Source organism: Dreissena polymorpha, chromosome 9 (genome assembly GCF_020536995.1).
Source record: "Dreissena polymorpha isolate Duluth1 chromosome 9, UMN_Dpol_1.0, whole genome shotgun sequence".
NCBI lineage: Eukaryota > Metazoa > Mollusca > Bivalvia > Myida > Dreissenidae > Dreissena > Dreissena polymorpha.
In genome coordinates, this window is record NC_068363.1 from 73029798 (window position 1) to 73044747 (window position 14950).

The 14950-nt window shown below is 38.2% G+C and overlaps 1 protein-coding gene across 2 annotated transcripts in view; it reads right to left on the reverse strand.

The window, feature by feature from the left end:
* LOC127844402 (myelin transcription factor 1-like protein) overlaps positions 1-14950 on the reverse strand; it is a 91308-nt gene that overhangs the window by 55116 nt on the left and 21242 nt on the right. For both annotated transcript variants that reach the window (XM_052374550.1, XM_052374549.1), the window contains exons 4-7: positions 14334-14412; positions 12029-13011; positions 11357-11423; positions 3996-4039 (exon numbers count right to left, since the gene is read on the reverse strand). In XM_052374550.1, the coding sequence (XP_052230510.1) occupies positions 3996-4039; positions 11357-11423; positions 12029-13011; positions 14334-14412 (1173 nt within the window). The remainder of the gene's footprint in view (positions 1-3995; positions 4040-11356; positions 11424-12028; positions 13012-14333; positions 14413-14950) is intronic.

Sequence of the window (14950 nt, forward strand, 5' to 3'; positions counted from 1 at the left end):
GACGTGCATAATCTCCATATTCATTGCCATCTATCCATGTTTCAAGTTTCATGAAACAAGAGGGCCATGATGGCCCTGAATCGCTCACCTGACTAACCAAATACAATCCCTACCCAGTTTTCATCAAGATAAACATTCTGACCAAATGTCATAAAGATTGGATGAAAACTGTGACCTCTATTGTCTACACAAGGTTTTTCTAATATTTGACCTATTGACATAGTTTTTGACCCCAGGAGACCCAAATACAATCCCAACCCAGATTTCATCAAGATAAACATTCTGACCAAATATCATAAAGATTTGATGAAAACTGTGACCTCTACTGTCTACACAAACAAACTGTTTACCGTTTTTCTATTATTTGACCTAGTGACCTAGTTTTTGACCTCAGATGACCCAAATCAAGATAAACATTCTGACCAAATTTCATAAAGATTGGATGAAAACTGCAACCTCTATTGTCTACACAAGGTTTTTATTATTTGACCTAGTGACCTAGTTTTTGACCTCAGATGACCCAAATACAATACCAACCCAGATTTCATCAAGATAAACATTCTGACCAAATTTCATAAAGATTGGATGAAAACTGTGACCTCTACTGTCTACACAAACAAATTGTTGACGGTTTTTCTATTATTTGACCTAGTGACCTAGTTTTTGACCTCAGATGACCCAAATACAATCCCAACCCAGATTTCATCAAGATAAACATTCTGACAAAATTTCATAAAGATTGGATGAAAACTGCGACCTCTTTTGTCTTCACTAGGTTTTTCTATTATTTGACCTAGTTTTTGACCTAGTGACCTAGTTTTTGACCCCAGATGACCCAAATATATTCCCAAGCCAGATTTCATCAAGATAAACATTCTGACCAAATTTCATAAAGATTGGATGAAAACTGCGACCTCTATTGTCTACACAAGGTTTTTCTATTATTTGACTTTAGTTTTTGACCTAGTGACCTAGTTTTTGATCCCAAATGACCCAAATACAATCCCAACCCAGATTTCATCAAGATAAACATTCTGACCAAATGTCATAAACATTGGATGAAAACTGTGACCTCTACTGTCTACACAAACAAATTGTTGATGATTTTTCAATTATTTGACCTAGTGACCTTGTTTTTGACCCCAGATGACCCAAATACAATCCCAACCCAGATTTCATCAAGATAAACATTCTGACCAAATTTCATAAAGATTGGATAAAAACTGCGACCTCTATTGTCTACACAAGGTTTTTCTATTATTTGACCTATTATGTGACCTAGTTTTTGACCTAGTGACCTAGTTTTTGACCCCAGATGACCCCAATACAATCCCAACCCAGATTTCATCAAGATAAACATTCTGACCAAATTTCATAAAGATTGGATGGAAACTGTGACCTCTACTGTCTACACAAACAAATTGTTGATGGACGGACGGACGGACGCACACACAACGGACGCCGGACATCACACAATCACATAAGCTCACCATGTCACTTTGTGACAGGTGAGCTAAAAATATGAAGAACTTTTAAAGTTATCGCAGGATCCAGAAAAGTGTGATGGACTGACTGACAGACAGACCGACAGACAGACGGAGTGCAGTTTCACCGGTAGGGGACAATAATATTCTTTCTGTCCATTATAAAAATACCATTGTGAGGTGAGGGGCAAAGTTAATATTGCACCCATATGCAAGAGTAATATATCTAAGGCTGAATTCAGAGGATGACATCACTCTTTGAGGGAGGCAACTCGTAACTCATGTAACTAATTTTATATGCATATGCGCCCAGGGTATATTTGCATCTTTCGTTCATGGCATCATGGCATATTAAAATTGTGCAGGGATTGCTAAATGAGACTTTACAATCGGCAAACAAAGTGAAGTATAATAATGTAACATATATGGAGTAGAAATAGCATAGTTTCATTTGTGTATAAAGATACCAACTATTTGCTACAAAATTTATATATTTAGATATAAATTACCAAATACATTTACATTATGTTTAATACATAATCTGCAGACATTCCCAAAAGTATATATAGTCCACAGGACATTCGGTCTTGTGGACTTTAAAAACTTGCAGGACCGAACTTTGATTCATAGGATCAAAACATCATGTCACCGACTCAAATTTATTGACATAATGATAAATAATGAAAAATGCAATGGAAAATAAGTAACACAACACTAATCAATAAAAAATTACAACACACTCACAATATTCTTCAGAACAATATTTAAACCAAAAATTAGTTGAAAATAAATGAATTTTCTAAATTAAAAATTCAATTGTTGTATACTAGTATGCAAATTTCTGTTTAAACTAAAGTTTTCAGATACTTTGCAGGTTTGATTTCCCTTCTTTAGAAGGATCACTTCCCCCAACTTAATTTCTTTAAAATCATGCACATTTCCCAAAATGTTAAGATGGTAAGATAATCCCCCCCCCTGAAATTGAAGGCCAGGCCTTTTCCTCGCATTAAGAAACAAGGGACAAATTTGTCACAAAACCAGGTTTTCAATTTGAAAAAAAAGTCTGCTAAAGGAAGACAACTCAAAATGTGCATTGTTACTGGTTGTTCATTGTTACCCCCCTTGGTTCAAAATCAATCTATTTTTAGTTGTGGCGACCTTGACCTTAAGAGATATCGACGTAATTCTTTTGCACGACACAACGTTCAATGATGGTGAACAAATGTGCCCAACGATTATAAAATCTCACAATGAATGACATAGTTATGGCCCGGACAAGCTCATTTATGGCAATTTTTGACATTTGAACTCAAAGTGCGACCTTGACTTTGGAGATATCGATGTAATTCTTTCGCACGACACACTGTCTAATGGTGGTGAACAAATGTGCCAAAAGATTTTAAAATCTCACAATGAACGACAAAGTTATGGCCCAGCAAGCTTGTTCCGCCTGCCCGCCAGCTGACATTCGCCCATTTAATAACTATTTTTTTCCTTCGGAAAACCTGGTTAAAAAAGCATTGTTGATAGTAAAAAGACTGTGACAGTGACTCAAGAATGTAAATAAATTATTTTTACACACACAAAATCGCATTTATTCTTGTTAGGAATCAATGCAGTTTCCAAAACAACATAACACATGTGGGATATCAATAACATAATGAAACAGAATAACTTTTAAAAGCACACAACACTTTATGGGTATTACGAAAATTGTATTGACAACTATTTCACGGCCGCAAAATCATATGACAACTCAGAATCATGCTACAAATGTCAATAAACTGGCCGCAAATATATATAAATCAATGCACTATTAAGCGTAAATTTGATCAGGAACAAACTGTTAATGACCCCATTCCAACGATCTGAGTTGCAGAATGTGTTTCCGTTTAACTGTAAAAACTGATGACATATTTATTCAGTAGTGTTTGGTGCCGGTGCTCATTTAATTCTTATGAATGTTAACAAAAATACATAATTTTTACTGCTCATATTTCTTGTAAGATTTCTTTTATTTTCAGATTTTAATTCTATGAAATAAATAAACTTCAGTTTTTTTTTTATTATTTACGGAACATTGGGACCGGCAACATAACATTTTCAATCGGACCCGTCTTAAAAACGTCGGTCAGGTCCGACGGTCCGGCACATTTGGGAATGTCTGAATTCAAATCAAATCAAATCAAATCAAATTTTATTTTAAGTCGGTACATGTGTAACAAAGAAACATTAGCTATGAATAGCTATCAACCCACATCTGAATCTGGAGAAAATGTATGATTACAGATTATCTCACAAACTTGAAAATGTATGATTACAGATTATCTCACAAACTTGCAGAAGAGCTGCAATACAACAAAATACGTGGCAATGCCATGAAGCCAGATTTTCAACATTTAACTTATCAATTTACTTAAATTATGCAATTCCAATTAAGCATGTAAGCTACGTACTCATACTACATTTTCAATTTTGTACACAAGAAATTTCTATATTGAATATACAAACCTTCATCTGTTGAGAGATCAGCTTTCTTTGGACAACCAGACCAACTGCAAACATATGAAGAGTTTGTTGGATCAGATGAAAGCCTGACAAACACGTTTGCTCATAATTAAAGAGCAATACCTCCATCCAAACTCATTAAAGGACTGAAACATCCTTGATTTTTACTTTTAGTTACAGTGTCCAAGAGGTCGTATTCCAGTAGCATCTTAAGTTAAATTTTATTCTTATCCTTAAATTGGGAAATTTTCTTAAGTGTTTCATTTCCTATATCAATAGTTTGGCATCAAAAATTACATCAAAATAACATCATTATGTCAATGATATTTTAGAAATACCAAAAAAAACATGTGATTCCTTATCTAGTAAAGAAATACAAAACATTGTAATTTTGAACTTAAGTGAAATTATTTAAGAAATTACTTAAGATGTTTCTGGAATACCACCCCTTGACCTTAACTAGATAGGCCCCAAATAAGTAAGGACTGCAGGTAAGCTACCTACACACTCACAATGTCCATCTTACACAAGTAAGGACTGCAGGTAAGCTACCTACACACTCACAATGTCCATCTTACACAAGTAAGGACTGCAGGTAAGCTACCTTCACACTCACAATGTCCATCTTAGTAAGGACTGCAGGTAGCTACCTACACACTCACAATGTCCATCTTACACAAGTAAGGACTGCAGGTAAGCTACCTACACACTCACAATGTCCATCTTACACAAGTAAGGACTGCATGTAAGCTACCTACACACTCACAATGTCCATCTTACACAAGTAAGGACTGCAGGTAAGCTACCTACACACTCACAATGTCCATCTTACACAAGTAAGGACTGCAGGTAAGCTACCTACACACTCACAATGTCCATCTCACACAAGTAAGGACTGCAGGTAAGCTACCTACACACTCACAATGTCCATCTTACACAAGTAAGGCCTGCAGGTAAGCTACCTTCACACTCACAATGTCCATCTTACACAAGTAAGGACTGCAGATAAGCTACCTTCACACTCACAATGTCCATCTTAGTAAGGACTGAAGGTAAGCTACCTACACACTCACAATGTCCATCTTACACAAGTAAGGACTGAAGGTAAGCTACCTTCACACTCACAATGTCCATCTTACACAAGTAAGGACTGCAGGTAAGCTACCTACACACTCACAATGTCCATCTTACACAAGTAAGGACTGCAGGTAAGCTACCTACACACTCACAATGTCCATCTTACACATGTAAGGACTGCAGGTAAGCTACCTTCACACTCACAATGTCCATCTTAGTAAGGACTGCAGGGAAGCTACCTTCACACTCACAATGTCCATCTTACACAAGTAAGGACTGCAGGTAAGCTACCTACACACTCACAATGTCCATCTTACACAAGTAAGGACTGCAGGTAAGCTACCTTCACACTCACAATGTCCATCTTACACAAGTAAGGACTGCAGGTAAGCTACCTACACACTCACAATGTCCATCTTACACAAGTAAGGACTGCAGGTAAGCTACCTACACACTCACAATGTCCATCTTACACAAGTAAGGACTGCAGGTAAGCTACCTTCACACTCACAATGTCCATCTTAGTAAGGACTGCAGGTAAGCTACCTTCACACTCACAATGTCCATCTTACACAAGTAAGGACTGCAGGTAAGCTACCTACACACTCACAATGTCCATCTTACACAAGTAAGGCCTGCAGGTAAGCTACCTTCACACTCACAATGTCCATCTTACACAAGTAAGGACTGCAGATAAGCTACCTTCACACTCACAATGTCCATCTTAGTAAGGACTGAAGGTAAGCTACCTACACACTCACAATGTCCATCTTACACAAGTAAGGACTGCAGGTAACCTACCTTCACACTCACAATGTCCATCTTACACAAGTAAGGACTGCAGGTAAGCTACCTACACACTCACAATGTCCATCTCACACAAGTAAGGAAAGCTACCTACACACTCACAATGTCCATCTTACACAAGTAAGGACTGCAGGTAAGCTACCTACACACTCACAATGTCCATCTTACACAAGTAAGGACTGTAGGTAAGCTACCTTCACACTCACAATGTCCATCTTACACAAGTAAGGACTGCAGGTAAGCTACCTACACACTCACAATGTCCATCTCACACAAGTAAGGAAAGCTACCTACACACTCACAATGTCCATCTTACACAAGTAAGGACTGCAGGCAAGCTACCTACACACTCACAATGTCCATCTTACACAAGTAAGGACTGCAGGTAAGCTACCTACACACTCACAATGTCCATCTTACACAATTAAGGACTGCAGGTAAGCTACCTACACACTCACAATGTCCATCTCACACAAGTAAGGAAAGCTACCTACACACTCACAATGTCCATCTTACACAAGTAAGGACTGCAGGTAAGCTACCTACACACTCACAATGTCCATCTTACACAAGTAAGGACTGCAGGTAAGCTACCTACACACTCATAATGTCCATCTTACACAAGTAAGGACTGCAGGTAAGCTACCTACACACTCACAATGTCCATCTTACACAAGTAAGGACTGCAGTAAGCTACCTTCACACTCACAATGTCCATCTTAGTAAGGACTGCAGGTAAGCTACCTTCACACTCACAATGTCCATCTTACACAAGTAAGGACTGCAGGTAAGCTACCTTCACACTCACAATGTCCATCTTACACAAGGAAGGACTGCAGGTAAGCTACCTTCACACTCACAATGTCAATCTTAGTAAGAACTGCAGGTAAGCTACCTACACACTCACAATGTCCATCTTACACAAGTAAGGACTGCAGGTAAGCTACCTTCACACTCACAATGTCCATCTTAGTAAGGACTGCAGGTAAGCTACCTTTACACTCACAATGTCCATCTTACACAAGTAAGGACTGCAGGTAAGCTACCTTCACACTCACAATGTCCATCTTACACAAGTAAGGACTGCAGGTAAGCGACCTACACACTCACAATGTCCATCTTACACAATTAAGGACTGCAGGTAAGCTATCTTCACACTCACAATGTCCATCTTACACAAGTAAGGACTGCAGGTAAGCTACCTTTACACTCACAATGTCCATCTTACACAAGTAAGGACTGCAGGTAAGCTACCTTCACACTCACAATGTCCATCCTACACAAATAAGGACTGCAGGTAAGCTACCTACACACTCACAATGTCCATCTTACACAAGTAAGGACTGCAGGTAAGCTACCTACACACTCACAATGTCCATCTTACACAAGTAAGGACTGCAGTAAGCTACCTTCACACTCACAATGTCCATCTTAGTAAGGACTGCAGGTAAGCTACCTTCACACTCACAATGTCCATCTTACACAAGTAAGGACTGCAGGTAAGCTACCTTCACACTCACAATGTCCATCTTACACAAGGAAGGACTGCAGGTAAGCTACCTTCACACTCACAATGTCAATCTTAGTAAGGACTGCAGGTAAGCTACCTACACACTCACAATGTCCATCTTACACAAGTAAGGACTGCAGGTAAGCTACCTTCACACTCACAATGTCCATCTTAGTAAGGACTGCAGGTAAGCTACCTTTACACTCACAATGTCCATCTTACACAAGTAAGGACTGCAGGTAAGCTACCTTCACACTCACAATGTCCATCTTACACAAGTAAGGACTGCAGGTAAGCGACCTACACACTCACAATGTCCATCTTACACAAGTAAGGACTGCAGGTAAGCTATCTTCACACTCACAATGTCCATCTTACACAAGTAAGGACTGCAGGTAAGCTACCTTTACACTCACAATGTCCATCTTACACAAGTAAGGACTGCAGGTAAGCTACCTTCACACTCACAATGTCCATCTTACACAAGTTAGGACTGCAGGTAAGCTACCTTCACACTCACAATGTCCATCTTACACAAGGAAGGACTGCAGGTAAGCTACCTTCACACTCACAATGTCCATCTTACACAAGTAAGGACTGCAGGTAAGCTACCTTCACACTCACAATGTCCATCTTACACAAGTAAGGACTGCAGGTAAGCTACCTTCACACTCACAATGTCCATCTTACACAAGAGTCGCGTTCTTGGAAAACTGGGCATAATGCATGTGCGTAAAGGGTCGTCCCAATTAGCCTGTGCAGGCCGCATAGCCTAATCAGGGACGACACTTTTGGCCTAAGTTGGATTTTTGCTAAGAAGAGACTTCATTTAAACCAAAAATGTCATAAAAGCAGAGTGTCGTCCCTGATTCGCCTGTGCGGACTGCACCCGCTAATCTAGGACAACACTTTACGCACATGCATTATGCCCAGTTTTCTCAGAACACAACTCATAATATTTAACCCATGGCTACGTTTCTATTCATGGTAATCACCTAGCATTATTAAAGCTTACTACATCTTAAGTTTTATTACGATTGGTTTATTCTAGCTGAAGTTACTAAATGGAAACAATATATATGGGAGAAAACAACATTAACAACTTTGATATATTGTGGATTATTGAAGGGCTATAAACTTTGATTTATTGTGGACAATTGAAGGCCTATATTTCAAAAACACTTCTTGCAAAATACAGCTGCTTATACAACTTGGAGGACATTATATGCATACAAACATTTACACAAGTTTTCATGATGATCCAATACACTTGGGGACTTAACTTGAATATCTCATTTATGAGTAAAGATATTGATTTAAAATTTTACATACGATCATTTGACTACATTCCATGCAAGCTCACAATAAAATCATTCATCTGTGACTATTGGACGCTTTAGCACATGGGGTAGGTGTGGTTCCATATTTTGCACATGGAAATGTTGAAACGCGATTTAATTCTAGTTTTAGGTCAATTTAGTTATTTAAAGTGGGTTCTTACACAAGGAAAACATAAAATTAATTTACAAAACAATATAGCTCGTATGAATATTCAGGAGCGCAATCGCGCACTTTTCATTTTACAGGCTACCTTTCCCACTTGCTAAAGCGTCCGATCATCACGGATGAATGATTTTATCCTTATCTTGCACATATTGTAGTCAAATGATCACATGTGCATTTTTAAATTAAAATATTTACTCATTACTGAGATATGTAAGTTTTAAAAGTGTTGTGTTAGAATATCACAAAGCGTAGTAAAAGGCGATATACTGTAGGTTTCCACGTATAGCGCGCAGTGTTACACCTCAAAAATTCAAATTAAAAGCTGGTGCGCGCTATACATTGATACAACGCTATCCTGGCTGCTAAATTGGTAAAAAATATGTTGTGTAATCGTAAATAATAAAAATGGCTGCCATGTTTTTTAGAACCACCCTGTAATCGTCCAGACTGAGGGGCCATTGTCGAAACAACAAGAAGTCGCTACTGGTAGATATGAATGTGGTAGAAGAAGTTTTGGTCAAAAATAAATTTGTTTGAATAAACTTGCGGACATTTCTTTGTTTGTGTTTTTACACTTCTTTATTGATGAATTCCGATGGGGATTGTTGTTGACATTCCGGAGAGCAGGCAAGGGTAGGTGCGAAGGAGGTCTTTTTTGCGGGTAACGGTTGGTGTGTAAGGGATTCATTTTGCACTTTGTAATTGGCAGATGTTATTGAGTAATATGTGCCACTACTTGTTAAGACGCTAATTGACATTTGAGACACTAATTGACACTTGAGAACTTGAAGATATGCAATTGCATTTTGTGTGTATAAATATTGAACGTTCAACAGTGGTGTACCTCAACAACTGTATCCCTGTCTCCCATGCGACAATCAAATTTACCGGTAATGCCCATGCTTTCCCCAAGGAAAAATCTCATGATGTACACTAATTCTTATTTTCTCACGTTTTTCACGAAATGCACGTGGACTGTTAATCTTTTGCTAGAAAATTACAAAATTGTCAGAAAAGTATAGTGCTATGCAACCCATGCTCCTAATCATAATGACGCTTCCTATTTTGAATGCTTAATTAAGCTTTCCAATGCCCCGGATTATTGGATTGTGCAATAGTAAAATGGTGGCCATTTTCGGTCCGATTTGGTGGTTTTATTGTCTTTAAAAAAAAATTCTCAACTTTTGAATTTAAAAAACAGTCTGCACGCTATACACGGGAGCGGGCTATACCTGGAAACCTACGGTACATGTAATTCCAATTTAATTTCAATTTCATAATTCTAGGTAAGTTTTTACACAAGAAAAACATAACATTCATTAAAGAAAAACAATATGGCTCGAATGAGTATTCAGGAGCTAAATGGCTCAATCGGCATTTTGCAAGCCGGTCGGTAATTAAGACGTGTGAGTTTATGCGTTTTACTTTTCACATTGTTATTATTTAACGTTGTACGAGTTTGTGACTTTGACTTTTGAAGTGACGTTTTTAATTTGTTAAGTTTTATATTTTGTGGTTTTTCAATTTCAACTAGAGCTTTGTCACAGACATGACTAATACCCCCACATGCCGCATTGACACATAATATTTTGCATGTCGTCTTCACAAAAAACAGTGGACACACACCTTGACCTAGTTTTTGACCCATAAAGGCCCATGTTCTAACTTGGCCTTAAGATCATGTCCATAAAACTTCTGACCCAGTTTGGTGAAGATCGGATGTAAACTACTTGAATTAGAGAGCGGACACCATGCAGAATGTTTAAAACACACTAAGTGACCCGTGACCTAGTTTTTGACCCGGCAAGGCCCATGTTCAAACTTGGCCTAGACATCATGTAGATACAACTTCTGACCAAGTTTGGTGAAAATCGGATGAAAACTACTTGAATTAGTGAGCGGACACTTAATACGGACCGAGCGACAGACAGACAAGCTCACTCCTATATACCCCCCTAAACTTTGTTTGTGGGGGTATAATTAAATTTTTAGGAATTATCGGTATGTTTTGAATTATTCTTGGTCCAAATTTCAACATAAGCTGTTCAAAAATAAGGGAGCTATATTGATATGATTAAGTGATGCGTTAGAAAAGTCTCCAAGTGTATATACTCTCAAAGACAGAAAGCCAACAAGGTCAATTAGGCTATTTTTTTTATACAGATAGGGCATTAATTCTGATTTGCTTAATGCCATATGGATGGTTTCAAATTTGACCTAGATATAATGTCAATAAATAGTATTAACAAGCACAAGCCTGAAGCAGGTTATCTCAAAGTATGCCCCAATTTTTCTTTTAACAGTCCTATATAAGGGTGAGGAATATGGTTGAATATTGCCAAGTATTTTGGCAAATAAAACAAACATTACAGACAAGAATCATTAGTACTTAAGTTGCACTTAAGAATGTGAAGAGAAAACTAACAGATGTTTCTACAATATTGTGCCGTATATTGTACAATACCTCCTGTGATGGGTGTATAATCCTGTGATGTGACCTTCACCTTTACAATCAGGATGTGGACACTTCACTGTCAAAAGAAAATAACTTCATAAACATGATTCAGGTCTGATAACTCACACAGTTGTACATGGACAAATGAATAAATAGTGGGAATTCTTCTCCTAAATGTTCGTAATTTGTCGTCCCAGATAAGCCTGTGCATTCTGCACAGGAGAATCACGGACCACGCTATCTGCTTTTATGGTAATTTTCAGTTATTTGCATAATCAAACACGCGATTATCACTCCTCCAGGTGCGGTATCCTACAGCTAGGTGCGGTATCCTACAGCTAGGTGCGAACATGGTTTTCTTTTATACGCAGGGTTTAAAAAGACAGACAACACTGGCATGGGCGTGAAATACATAATTCATTATCACTTTTAAATGAACAGGGTCAATACAATACGTTAATGTTCAATTATTTTATTTTTAGCGAACACAATGAACACCGCAGTAGATATTATTGGTCCGCAGTGTTCGCCTTATGGCAATTGGCCCCCGCGACAATTGATCTGAACACCCATCACGGGTATCAAATCGGTAAGTGAACACAGTGAGATGAAGACCGCGGCGAGTGGCGTTTGTGTGAGTACATGCTGCCTCTGTACTGTAACACCATTGTGTACACTTACCTTTGTTACTAATTTTGCTGCTGCCTCCCTTGCTAGAGTCCTCCTTGGCATCATCACTGCCCAGCTCTTGTAGCTTGCCATCAGTCCACTCTGCCAGCACCATGTACTCCCCATCAGCACCCTCCCCCTCATCATCATCATCATCGCTCTCATCTTCCAGGGCTTGCCTAACTTCTATGGTCTTCTCAACAGAAAAGATTGATGGTATTTCCCCGAGCTTAGCACCCAGAGATTCGTTGCTTTCTGCATTCTTTGGCAAAGGAACGTCTTTGACAACTTCTGTAATCTGAGGTTTCGCCAGCAATTTTGGTATTATAGCACTGCCAGGAATGATATAAGGTTTCTGGTCATCCCCGGTCATAATGAAATTATACAAAGGCTCAGTAGTAGATTTTGGTTGATTGTTCACATCAACATAAGTATTTGAAGAACTCTTTGCTTGATCAGATGCAACACTTGAGCTTGCAATTTGAGAAATCTTCTGTAAGATTATTCCATCTTCTGACTCACCTATTTCAGTTTTTATCGGTATAACCTGCTCAATCTGCATCTGAATAGCTTCAGGGCTCAAAGCTTTCTCTTCACAACTGTTGTCTTCTGACTCCTCCTCAACCTTTGCAATATCTGCCTTCACTTCTTCAGCGAAAGTGTCTGCCTCCACTGCCTCTCTATCAGCAGTATCCTTCAAATTCTTCTTTCTTTTCTGAGCTTGCTTCACAATTCCCCTTCTTTTTTGTTTACTTTCTCTTGGGGTATTCTCGGTCTCAAATTCATGCTCTTCTTTCAATTTTTCAACAAATGCATCCTCTTCTATATCTCGCATTTCCTGATAATTTTCCCTTTCTTTTGGTTCTTCTTTCACTTTGGTTGCCCAGATTTCGTGTTCGACACTCTGTTTTGCGGGTGCTTGATCAATTCGAGACACTTTTGGTGGAGGTTCCAACAGCATATCCCTACGCTTTTGCAGGGGACAATTTCTTACCCTAAAGGACAGTAAAATACATAGAATGTAAGTATATATATAAACGTCATTGAGTTTCAAAGTTATATATAAGTGATCTACAAAATAAAAAGCTGAAATGCTAACACAGTTACTGATTACCAATAGACTTAGTGGAAAAAAAAGTTCAATTATTTTCCGTTTTTAAACAGGTGCATGAAAATTTACAAACGAAAATAATTGTAACACACACTAGTGTAATCTTAAACAAGGGACAAAATTGTCACAAAACCAGGTTTTCATTGTGAAAAAAAAATCTGATAAAGGGAGAAAACTCAAACTGAACTTTTGAAATGAACAAACAAAATTAACCCCCTTTGTAAGTTTGTTTTCTTTTTAAATCTATTTTTAGTCGTGGCGACCTTGACATTGGAGATATTGACGTGATTCTTTCGTGCGACACACCGTCCCATAATGGTGAACAAATGTGCCAAATGATTTTAAAATCTCACAATGAATGACATAGTTATGGCCAGGACAAGCTCATTTATGGCCATTTTTGACCTTTGAACTCAAAGTGTGACCTTGACCTTGGAGATATCGACGTAATTATTTCGCGCGACACACCGTCCAATGATGGTGAACAAATGTGCAAAATGATTTTAAAATCTGACAATGAACGACATAGTTATGGCCCGGACAAGCTTGTTCCGCCCGCCCGCCAGCCAGCCCGCCCGCATTCGCCAATCTAATAACCAGTTTTTTCCTTCGGAAAACCTGGTTAAAAAATAAATAAACCATTAACATCATTAAACAAAGCTGTCTTCATGGAAAAACATATGCCCCAGAAAACGCTTTTTCAAAACCTAAACACAGATTTTGAAACCTAAATGCAGACCATAAGTTACTGGTTAAGGTCAAAATTTGTGTGCGTATGGAAAGGCCTTGTCCATATACACATGCATACCAAATGTGAAGGTTACATCTGAAGCGACATAGAAGTTATGAGCATTTTTCAAAACCTAAACGCAAAAGTGTGATGGACAGACAGACGGAAGGACGGACAGTCTGATCACTATATGCCCTCTTTCGGGGGCATAAAAATTGTAATACAGTGGCAGAATTGTAAAAACAATGGCAAAAGGAACAAAACTTGACTTATTAGTATTACATTGAGTTTATGAAGCCCTATGAAACCATATGAAGCTTGCACCAAAATTAGTGTTGTTCTGAACAATTACTTTGGAATTGGTTGAGCATAGATTCATCATATGCAGACTGACAGGGTTTGCTCTATGATTTAATCACAGCAAAGTGCAAATAATACACCTATTTCCAAACCTTGTGCAGGTGTACGCCACTTACGTTCTGTGTCTGACCGAGATCCCGTTGGTGTGTCCACTGCTATCACAACCCTTTACAGTGCAGCCTGCATTCTTGATTTCTGCAAAAGAGTCACTGTCTTGGTAAAATTGTCCAAAAGAGGCTACTAAACTTTAACAAAATGTGACAAAATTATAAAATCAGTTCATAGTTCAGGGCTTTTTTTCCTTCTTTGGGACCTGCCGAAAATCGGCCCTTTCCCCTCAGATTTTTTTTCCCTTCAGCAGGTAAATTTTCCCCCAGACTTCCATTTTTTTTAATTTTATTTTTTTAACTTTAAATACATAAGTTAACCTGATCCAGTGTAGAAAATATAACATATTGCATAATTAAATTATCTGTTGCCTTGATTTTGTTTTAAAAACAGCAAAATATGTCGAATTGATTATTTAAGACCTTCCTTATTTTCCCCAAAATCCGGCGTTTCGTGTCCTTTTTTCCCCCAAAATCCGGCATTTTGCGCGATTTTTTCCCCCTCAAAAAAGGCCAGGCCCTTTCCCCAAAATCAGATAAAAACCCCTGTAGTTCATATACTAACATCAGGATAACTTCAGTATAGGTTTGATTTGTTTGTTTGTTTGTTATACTTCCAAATCATT